This window comes from Anneissia japonica, unplaced genomic scaffold, assembly GCF_011630105.1.
Source record: "Anneissia japonica isolate Jap-2015-1 unplaced genomic scaffold, ASM1163010v1 scaffold997_len2565447_cov190, whole genome shotgun sequence".
In the NCBI taxonomy this organism is placed as follows: domain Eukaryota; kingdom Metazoa; phylum Echinodermata; class Crinoidea; order Comatulida; family Comatulidae; genus Anneissia; species Anneissia japonica.
The window spans coordinates 1,150,605-1,161,744 of record NW_022696369.1 but is presented as its reverse complement, the minus strand read 5'-3'; the positions used below and the strand labels follow the sequence as shown (position 1 = coordinate 1,161,744).

The window sequence follows — 11,140 nt, the reverse complement described above, 5'->3', positions numbered from 1 at the left end:
ATATACACCTATATATATTTTTTTTATATCATATTGTATTTTTATGGCGACCCTGTTTTTGTGTTTGACACACTGTTGTTTCTTGAACACAGTAAATAAATAAACGAACGAACGAACGGACGGACGGACGGACGAACGAACGAATAAATAATAAATGATGTCATCATGTTATTGTTATACTGTACTGTTGATAGTCTTGTCACACTTCACCACAGGTGGGCAAAGTGCGGCTCGCGGGCAGCATTCAGCCCGACAGCGATTTTTTTGCGGCCCGCCAAGCAACATTGGCTAGAAAACACCTTGTTTTTTACGGCCGACACCGATCATATGTAAAAAGTAATATTAAAACTGGGAATAAAGTGGTGTAAAAGCAGTGCTTGGAGGTTTTCATAAGCACACTACACCAATGTTTGTGCACCTTCTGACATTATGTCTTTATTATTATTATGTCATTATGGGGCAGCTGACTCTCAATGAGTTATAGTAAAATTTTGCTTAAGCTGCCCCTGACCATAATTTTTGTTGTACTGTACCTTTTGTAAATGTGTATTGGTCGAATAAATAAATGAGATGAATGAATGAAATGTAAATTTGTTATAGTTCGCGCACTATAGTAACTCTAGTTCGCACTAAATGCAGCTGCTCTAACTGGCATTCGCTCGAATTGACTGGTTCCCGTCGTCGTGTCGTGTCATATCATGTGACAGTCGTTTGATGATGGGTTCTCTCTCAGCTGGCCGAATGCTCTCTCGCAGCCAGGAATCTTAGGCAAAAGCATAGGCTTATGTTATTTGTATTTAATAGATATAAAGAAGCCTAGCATAAGCCTAAGCCTAGTTGGTTCGTAAAGTTGGTTCAGTGCAGCTAGCTATGGCGAAACCCACTATGGATGGACCACAGGGAACTACGTGTTTTCAACGATGTAATAAGGAGATACGGTAAGTAAGGTAGCCTACACTAGTAGTAGGCCTAGCTAGCCCTACTAGCTAGGCCTAGGTCCTAGGCTAGGAGGCTAGGCCTAGGAGGAAAGGGCTAGGCCTAGCCTAGGCAGCAGGCTACTATCTCACCATTCTATAACTAAGGAAGTGCTAAGTCTAGGCCCTAGGTTAGGCTAAGGCCTCCTAGTAGGACCCTATCTGTAGAGTCAACCTAGCTAGGGGCCTAGGCCTAATAAGCCGTCAGGCATGCATGTACGATTGTTCCTTTTTATTTTAAAGCGGTCCTAAATAAAGCTGTTTTCAGACAGAGAGAGGCTCTGGCAATATTGCAGTAATAATACCGTTACACATGCCGGCATTCACACCAACCAAATATTGCGGTAATATCAATATATGTAATTAAAAAAATATAAAATAAAATTTTTTTGAAATAAGATTTCCATTTTTCGTAGCACTAAGGGTGTGCTAACTAACTGGACAAAACTAAAATGTTATTTTTATACGAAATCATCATTATATTATCTTTCCTAAGGAGTAATATTGCAGGCATGTGACCTGCTTTCGTTTCAGATACATGCAGGAATGCACTGTAACGGCAATATTGCGGTAATAATATTACTAGGTCTGAGATGGAATGCCGCCTCCCCCAATGATTGCGTTTGCGGTAGCCTTGACCTATTCATGCAGAAGGCAATGCCGGGAAGATTCCCGCAATATTGCGGTAACGTAGCTCTGTATGAAAGTGGATCTACAGACAAAGTACTACTATCTAGTAGTAGGTGGATCCTATCTTCTAATCTAGGCTAGGCCTGTGTACTACATAAATCTATATAGGCAAATTATTAAGTAATGTTAACTAGCCCCTACAAGTAAACCCCAATTGAAATTATAAAATAATCTGTTAATACCTTTTTCTTCATCTTTCTCTTTTTCTTTCCTTCTGTTAGAGTGACTCATGGTTGTTTATTCTATTCAAGCATTACATACCCAACAGTATTTTAACAGGTTTAGAAAATTGAGTCAAATTAGGGCCAGGCTATTTATATAAATTAAAATATAATTAATAATATTAAAATATTCAAAACGTTGCGACCGAAATTTCTTTTAAAATATTACTTTGATCTAACTGTATAGATGTGTATAAGAGACAGAGCTTCAACAGTGCAAACAAAAGAAGGTCCCTAGAGGGGGAAAATATGTTAGCTGACCTTATATTTCACTTTCACGTTCCTTGTTTTTGTTTTCTATTTTAGTATTAGCTAACCGTCTAATTACTTACTTATCTTCTCTTTTACTTTCATTCTATGCTTCCTTAACTTTCCGTGATTTACCTACCTTTTCTTTCTTTAGTCTCCCTTTTCCTTTTAATTACCTTTTCTTTACTTTCCTTTCCCCTTTCTTTCTAATGCCTCCTTATGCATTGCTTCTTTAGCTTAAATTACCTTTGTAATATTTCCTTATCTTTCTTCTTTTCTTTGTTTCCTATGTAACCTTGATTTTTCTTGTATTTACTTTATTTCTTTTCATTTCCTTTTCATTTCTTATGCTTTTTCATACATATCTCATTTTATTTTATCTTATCGTTTCTTTCATATCCTGATTCCTTCTTGTCCTTTTCTTTCTTTTTACCATTTCTTAGGTTGCTTTGAATAACCTTTCTTTTTCTTTCTTATAATTCGTTCTTTTCATTCCTTTTTCTTTCTTATATTTACTTTTCTTTTCTTTCATTTTCTTTCTTTTGATTTTAGTTCTTTCTTTATTTTTCTTTCATTCTATTTTTTCTCACACCTTTCGTTGGTGTTCTTGAATATCCTTTCCTTTTCTTTCTTATGTTTCATTCTTTTCTTTCCTTTTTCTTTCTTATATTTTCTGTTCTTATCTTTCTTTCTTTATCCTTCCTTCCATATAATTATTTCCTTTCTTATAATTCCTTCTCATTTTTTCCATTTCATTCTTATACCTTTTCATAGGTGTCCTTGAGTATCCTTTCATTTTCTTATGATTCGTTCTTTTCATTCCTTTTTTTCCCCTTATATTTACTTTTCTTTTCTTTCGTTTTCTTTCTTCTCGTTTTAGTTCTTTCTTTTCTTTTCTTTCATTTTTTCTTTCTATTTTTTCTTTTACCCTATCATAGGGGTCTTTGAATATCCTTTCCTTTTCTTTCTTATGTTTCGTTCTTTTCTTTCCTTTTTCTTATTTCTGTTCTTATCTTTTCTTTTCTTTCTTTATCTTTCTTTCATATAATTATTCCCTTTCTTTTTCTTTCTTAGGACAATTCATATGTTTATTTGCCTTTCCTTTCCTTTCCTTTCTTAAGTGCCTTTCTATTCTTTCCTTTCTTTACTATATTATTTTACTTTTCCTTAACTTGTCCTTTGCTTTTCTTTGCCTCTTTCTTTTCATTTTTTTTTTTGCTCTTTTCCGCTTTCCTTACCTTTTTCCTATTCTTTCCAGTCATTTCATTTCAATTCCTTTTACTTATTCTTTGGCTTTCTAAGCGGTCAGTCCAAATGTCATGCAGTGAGGGATAAAAAGAAAAGAAAATCAATAGACAACATACCTTGTAAACAGTCAGCCAGAGGCTAACAACATCCATTGAAGCTATCTTTGATGAACTGACTTCTTGACACGCCAGAAAACTTAACGGCTTTATCAAGAATAGAGGGTGTTAACCTACCTTTCCTTTTATTCTTAGTAACATGAAATGCCAACATTTTACAAGGGCGATTGTTTTCACGCCTGATAATGTGTGAGCACCACTTTATTTGTTGAGCCTGATAGAAGTCATTTATTGATGAAGTTTTGGTTATCGAGTGTAGCTCGTTATTGGTCCAAATGAAACTCCATTCGATTTCAGTATTTTCATTGGATGTGCCGGATGATGGGTAAGGATTTTTCCTTTTGAAACCGTCATATACCATGTTTCGAAGAAAGAAGTTATAGGTTGATTCAATTTTGTCTATTTCAGTTTGAGTGGGTCTCCAGGCATGGCAGCCATATGTCAGTCTAGAATGAACAAGTGAATTCATTAAGTTGATTCTTAGTTTGAGAGGGATATTCGAGTTGGTAAGCAACTGGCGATGTTCTGCAAAGGTAGCACGTGCGCTTGATACACGATGTTTAAGCTCGCGATCCCCTATGTGTATGTTAACACATGTATTCCATACACCTACTGTAGGTATTTGAAATCTTTGGAATTTTTGACCGCTGTTCCTTTGATTGTAATTATACTCTCTGGTAGTGGGCCGTCAAGGTTTTCATCCCAGTCCCACACCATGGTTTCTGTTTTTAGCTCGTTTATGTTTAGGGAGAAATCATTGAAGATTAATTGAAGATTATCTTTAGACCATGAATGAATTCCTATATCGTCGGCGTAACCGCAGGTAATTGTAAAAGCCAGAGGAAGGAAATTTACTTCGCTGTGACCTATTAGTAGCTGCTGGAGGAATGGAATATGGTATGGATAGTTTCTCTGCTTCCGTTGTTGAGCATCTATGCTTTCAAATCCTTATTGCATAATCTTCAAAAAGATTGAATAAATTTGGACCTTCGTTTCCGCCTTGTCTCACTCCACTTATGATAGGGAATTGATCCTTGAGAGAGTCTTCGCCTGAAACGAAAGATTTTGTATCTTCATAAATATAAATCTTATAAATCTTATAAATACTTTCGAATAAAAATGATCTATTTACGTGATCAAATGCAGCAGCTAAATCTATGTATACAACTTGCGTTTAGATCGATAGGCCACTTCTTGCAGTTGCTTTATCACGAATATGCCATCGTTACAGCCGTTTCCTGCTCTAAAGCCAAACTGGGTGCTGGAAAGTTGTTGCTCATAAAATGGAGTTAATCTACGAAGTGCTATATTCATACCTACCTTGGTGAGGATGGGCCCGATTGATATAGCTCTGTATTGTTTTGGATCTAGTGCACTGCCTTTTCTTTTCCATATAGATATTATTCGACTAAGACTCCACTGAAAGGGCAGTTTTCGTTTATCCCAAATTTCTTTAAAGTACTTTTTCAGCTCATCCTGAAATTCCGGGATTTCTGTGGCAGTTTTCAGCAGATCAGCTTCGATATCTAATGATGTTTTACCGTTCTTCAAGTCTTTGATGGCTAGGAGAATTTCATCAAGTGCAGGGGGATTATTATTCATTACTGGCACGCAACTATGGAGTTTATTGATACACGGTGGTGGGTTAGAAATTTCTGTTGGTAAAGTAAGATTGAAGTGACAGGGATTAAAGTGGGCTTTGAAGTGTTGTGCTAGGTTAGGGCAAGTTATGGCCTTTGGTATACTACTGATGATTTTTGAGTGACTTTTGGCGCTTCTCCACATATCGGCAACTTTTCTGTTTTGTTTGGCCTGATTTATTTCATTTGATTTGTCTTGCAGCATTCTACTTTTTACTTTACTTGCAGCACGCTTTATTTCCTTGTTTAGTTTCTTCATCTTCTCTACCGATTGTTCTGCCCTTGGTTGCCTGCGCAAGTTTTTACGTTTAGTTATTAGGAATTTGAAATGATCATCATAATAATCCTCGGGAACCGTGTGTTTCTTATTTGTGACCTTCGGGAGAGATCTTTTGGCATATTCTAGTGTCTTCATGAGAAAATTATGCTTTTCATCAATTTGGGTTGGAGAGACTGACGTTGTTAATGTATCCTTTATTTTCCTAATTATTTGTTTTTTCACAGTCAGGTTGGATAAAGCATTTAAGTCTGGCGGACGGCTTTTCCTGTATTTCGTAAGAAATCTTGCAGACTTGTTGGCAGGTGTCCTGAGCTTTGTTACAAGGAGTCTATGGTCAGAGTGGAAATATGAGTTCCTTGTTCTGACATCCTTAACAAAGCATCTAATCCATGATCCCGATAAACTGAGATCATACACTTTTCTAGTTACTCCATCCGGACTATACCATGTTAATCTTGAATCAGCGGATGGGAAAACCAAGTATTAAGAATCGAAAGATCGTTTCTATTGCAGAAATCTATCAGAAGACTGCCATTTTTATTAAATGTATCGTCATGATGCATGTTATGTCCATCAAAACTTGAGTGTTTATTGCAGATTGATGTAGTGGCGTTAAAGTCACCTTGAATGAGTAACTTTCTGTTTTTGTCCATTCCTACGTGACATATTGTTCAGTTCTCTATAAAATGACTTCTTGTTTGCTAATGATTTAGCTTCGGTAGGCGCATAGGCTGAAACAATACGAAGTTTTAGCCCTTTCATCATTAAATCTATTGCTATCAGACGTGGTGAGATGTTCATTAATATCCATTGATGCTGATGAATGAACTTTTCCTTAAGGCAATCCCAACACCATACAGATGTTTTACTTTCATGCCGCTCCAGTACACGTTGTAGCCCTCATGACTGACTGATCCCTCTCCTAACCGCCTCATTTCCTGAATACAGATTATGTCAAGGTTAGCGGTTTTGCAGTCCTTAAGCATTTCATCTAACCTAAAATCATTTGAGCAAGATTGAATGTTAATTTGTCCAATTTTCCAAGAATGAAATTTCTTAACCTTAATAGGCTTATGCCTCTTTTCAGTGCCATTGAAATTTGAGTTAGATCCAACTAGCGGCGCGTGATCAAAATTATTACAATTGGAGTTGAAATAAGAATTGCCGTTGAAGTATTTGGTCGATTTGAAAACTTTCTGATGTGGTGGCTGAACGTGCGAATCCCCCCTCTTCGTCCTCGAAAGCGAAAAATTCCCAGATTCTTGAGCTTGGAAAAGAAAGTTATGTCTGATTTAAATCTGCCTATCGTGCTATTTCTAATATTAAGTAGCATAACCTTAGTGTAAACAAAGTTGGGTTTAGACATTTACGATAAATTTGTATGATTTTCAGTGTTTTTGAACAGATGGTCACATAAAGTATACGGTCACCCAAAAATATAGTCCATATGTACTATGATGAGTCGAAGAGAATGTCTTCACAAACATCAACGATCAACTCAATAACAAAGTCCTACACAGCTGGACCGCTTGGCCAAGCAGGCGCTAACAATGCCCTAATGGCATGCATATAAATAGCTTCCTAGCAGTGCATCAGAAGTTCTATTCTATAATATTATTCCTGAAATATCTTAATAAATTAATAATTAGAAGGTCACCCAAATTTCAATCTATCTAATTACTATCCTAGTATTATAATATAACGTCAAATGCAGAACATATAACATTCCTGCAGAGGCGGATCGCATCGACTTAACTAATACAAGCTACGCACTAGCGAATTAACAATATCCCTAACAATGCGATAACAACTACCATGCAAGGTGAAACGTCGTGGCTTGGCTAATACTCAGGCGAACATTTATAAAGATAAGGTTTGTCTTGTCGTTATAGAAGACAATACTCTTCCAGAAACTACTACTAATCAGTAATCAAACATTAAGAAGAAAGATATCACCAATCTCACGATCATTTGAGATAGATTAATCGTCTTAATTAGGAAAAGCGGCCGCAGCTACTCAGCGCCCAAACAATCGATTGCAACGACTAAGCTTTTAATCCTTCAGTTAAGTGTGCTTTATTTTATTTATTTTATTTTGATACCCAACCAACAGCATATGAAATTCACCACTTACAATAGAGGGTATTCATTTATTCATTTTAATCAAAAGTGTCTTTAATGTGTATTTGAATTGTTTTTTTATTGTTTGATTTATTTAGCATGGGACATTTTAACTGTAAATTTGATGTAATTCAGCTACCAATTCAAATGCCAATCAAATATTGATTAATTGAAAATTGAAATTAAACATACACATTATAAACACAATATTACATAAGGTGTAACAAAGCTAATTAATTAATTTGTGGTAAAATGCACAATATAAATTCACATATAAAGTTCATATTATGAATGAAAACAAACAAGTATACAGTATTTATTCTATAATGCCATACCATACTGTTGAGTATTTTAATTGCATGGATGATACATCAAAAATTAGCTCAAATTTGCATGGAAAATCGCTAGGAAAATAGGTTACACTTGCCAACTCTCACGCTTAATGAGCGAGTCTCATGCATGAATAACCACTTTTTACGTCTCACGCCAACGTTGTATTATCCCTTGCATCATAAACATTTTATAAAAGATAAAATTTATAGGCCGATTATACCCTGTAAAAATTCATAAAAATGAAGTGAATTCAGAATTCAATTGTCAATACAGTCCATATAAATTCTTTTAATGAATTTATACCAACCGACGACTGTAATCAGCAGTTCTACCACTACAATTTTAAAAAAATGTTAAAAAATTCTTTCTTTCTCTATTATGATTTTTACATAGAAGGCACTGTATACAAATTGTATTTTTTTTTTGTGTCGCGCATCAGATGCCAATGAAGTTGGAAGGTATAATAGGTGTGCATAATCTACAGCACAATACATTGGTTATACTAAGGTCAAGGCCTAATTTGATACATTTTAATATTTGTTCTATGCTTAACCTTTATGGCCTATACTAGCTTTTATTCGTCAAGAAAACCAGTAAGAGTTACTAATTAATTATTTTATCATTGCTCTTTTTGAATTCTTTTGGTCAGTGTGCTCTAGGATTTATTTTTACTGCTAGATTTAAACAGGATACTTAAACAGTTATTAAAAAAAAAATATACAGATGATGTTTGCGCTACCTGAAGTGTTATTGTACTGAATGCTCAGTATGTTCCCAAATGCTTGAGAAAAAAATCTTCAGGTGGGAATCGTGCCCATGACTTCTAGATAACTAGCCTGGTGTCTTAACCATTAAACAACCAAGCTTGTGCTTGGCGGCTATTGATGCATCGATTCCCAAGTAGCAGCAGATACAGCAATGCTATTTTAATGGAACTTTTGTCTCAGGAATTTCATTGGAATAAAAAAAAAATACAGTTAAAATTCGTAACAGAAATGAGGACCCCCCCCCAAAAAAAAATGTTTAAAGTATGTGGTTAAAACATGCCATTATGGTAGGGGTCAGCATGCTTTTTAGCTGGGTATGTACAGTAAGAAAATAGGCCAACAGCTACAGAAAATGCTTGATAAAGTTCTACAAAAGAATTCAGTTTGATAGAGAAAAATTGAACAGATTTTGCTTTAAACAGAGTTTAACTGCATATACTGTATTAGTTTGACTGTCAATGTTATTGTTTTGTGACTGTTTAAAAAGTTCTAAACTTCATTCAGCAATTTGTCTTAACTATATATTGTTTATTTCAATTGTAGGAAGTCCTTCACAAAAATTGTTCAACTCCGGAGGAAAGAAATGACACATGTTGGTGCTGTTACAAACCATTTGGTAAACTTATTTTGCTACTGTACTTTGTTATAATAGAATGATTACACTTATTATGAGATGAAATACTGTAAAACAATATACTCTACTAACTGTATTAAGTTTCCAATTCATATTGTTATTGTCATGAATCACAGGGACGGATGCAAAGAAAAATATGGATAGGGGCCATGCGACGTACTGATCAAATTTGGCAATTTGATTTGGCATGTGAGGGAAAACAAGTAATGAAAAAAATTGTTTAAAACATAATAAAATGTTTTATGAATACATTTTTAATAAAGTAAATACAAAAATGCAACCCCTGGGTAATGTGCATGTGGGTGGGGAGTGGGGCAGGGTTTGAAAATGAGCAAGATGATATAGGCCATAAATAAAATAAATAGCGCCAAAAATCTATCACTGGCAGTTTCCTTGGTCCTATTCTTCACTGTGTGCTTCAAACAAGACAAAATCGCGTTATGATTTAGGGTTCCCCCACTTAGATTTAAAATTAAACCCTGTAAACGGAACTATAAATAAACTCCCAAGATTGGTATTCTTATTAGCTCTGCTAAATTTAACATAGCAGCCCAGAGGAAGTAAAAACTTTATCATAGACATGTTAAAATTTTCAAAATTGCAGAGTTCTAATGTCTGATTTATTACCTATGGTAGGAGAAGCCCATTGTTAATTCATAGAAGTAAACACAAATAGATTTAGGTTATTTTGCATTACGTCTATTGGGTTTTATCGTCAATAACATTCTTGTGCCTACTTAGTTTACATGATAATAAACAGCTAGTGAACAAAGAACAGTGCACTTTATAAAAATAAATTTTGATTGTCCGTTCTGTCTCTGTGTTTTGTTCTGATCATTGTTTTTTCCTCAATAGCCTTCTTTTCAAGTCATACAGTACTGTATTAGCATCACCTCGACTTTCGTGCTGCCAAGTTCCATCTCTGTATTTTGTTCTGTTCCCTGTGATTCGTTAATATCATTCGTTACTTTACAGTGAAAAGTTGGTGTTTAAACAGACGATGCACATAAAAATACATATCGCTAGTTTTCCTTGCGTACTGTGTACTTGCGAAAAACATTTTGTATTTTGACTGACCACTGTTAAGCTGATGGCACGTCCAATTTTTGGTCATGAATGCTGGAGTTGGCCTAGTACAATTTAAAAGTAGACCCCTATGATTTCTAAATGGAAAAAAAAAGAAAGCAAACTTTCAAATATAGACTTTTTTTTAGCAGAAAGAGTTTCACCCAGATGTATACAGTAACGATTGCTTTCAACTTGGCAGAGATTAACTTTGGCCTGTCAGATCAACTCTAAAAATAATTTGGCAGTTTAAACTAATTAATTAAGAACCAGGGCTATAGATACTGGTAGATGGAATTTAAATCGAAAAGCTTTTTTTGGAGTAGGCCTATGGTACCTTGCTCCCCTCTTCCTCCAATTCTTTTTTCTCTGTTTTTTTATTGGGACCCTAGCCCCTGTGGTGCTCCCCACCCCTGGATCTGTCTCTGCATCAAATCAGTAGTAGGCCTTACAGTACTCTAATTATAGAATTTATTTTCAATTTTTCAGACAAGTCTGATGCTAAGTCATTACTTGGTGGCCTGGATACATCGTTTTTGTTTGCCTATGCTGTAGGCATGTTCTTCAGTGGGCAGGTTGCTGAGAGGATGAACTTGCGCTATTTCTTAACAGCTGGCATGTTTCTCAGTGGCTTATTCACAGCTTTGTTTGGTCTTGGCTATTTTTGGCATATTCACAGTTATGCATACTTTGTTTTTGTTCAGGTAAGTATTATATTATCTTATTTTTATTTTATGGTATTCCTTCCAGCACATGACCTTCCAAAACAGATACAGTTATAATCAATAGAATTTCACATAAC

General features: G+C 35.2%; 2 protein-coding genes across 2 annotated transcripts in view; one reads left to right on the top strand and one right to left on the bottom strand.

The window, feature by feature from the left end:
* Positions 1-4,326: 4,326 nt before the first annotated feature.
* On the bottom strand, positions 4,327-5,714 carry LOC117101930. Its single transcript, XM_033242043.1, has 2 exons — positions 4,819-5,714; positions 4,327-4,548 (listed from the first exon to the last, which is right to left on the bottom strand). Exons 1-2 carry the CDS (start codon positions 5,551-5,553, stop codon positions 4,513-4,515), a joined length of 771 nt encoding a protein of 256 aa, XP_033097934.1. The 5' UTR covers positions 5,554-5,714; the 3' UTR covers positions 4,327-4,512.
* A 3,394-nt stretch (positions 5,715-9,108) lies between these two features.
* LOC117101971 (glucose-6-phosphate exchanger SLC37A2-like) overlaps positions 9,109-11,140 on the top strand; it is an 11,993-nt gene continuing 9,961 nt past the window's right edge. Inside the window, exons 1-2 of the mRNA XM_033242114.1 lie at positions 9,109-9,255; positions 10,828-11,042. Of these exons, the coding sequence (XP_033098005.1) occupies positions 10,896-11,042 (147 nt within the window). The 5' untranslated portion in view covers positions 9,109-9,255; positions 10,828-10,895. The remainder of the gene's footprint in view (positions 9,256-10,827; positions 11,043-11,140) is intronic.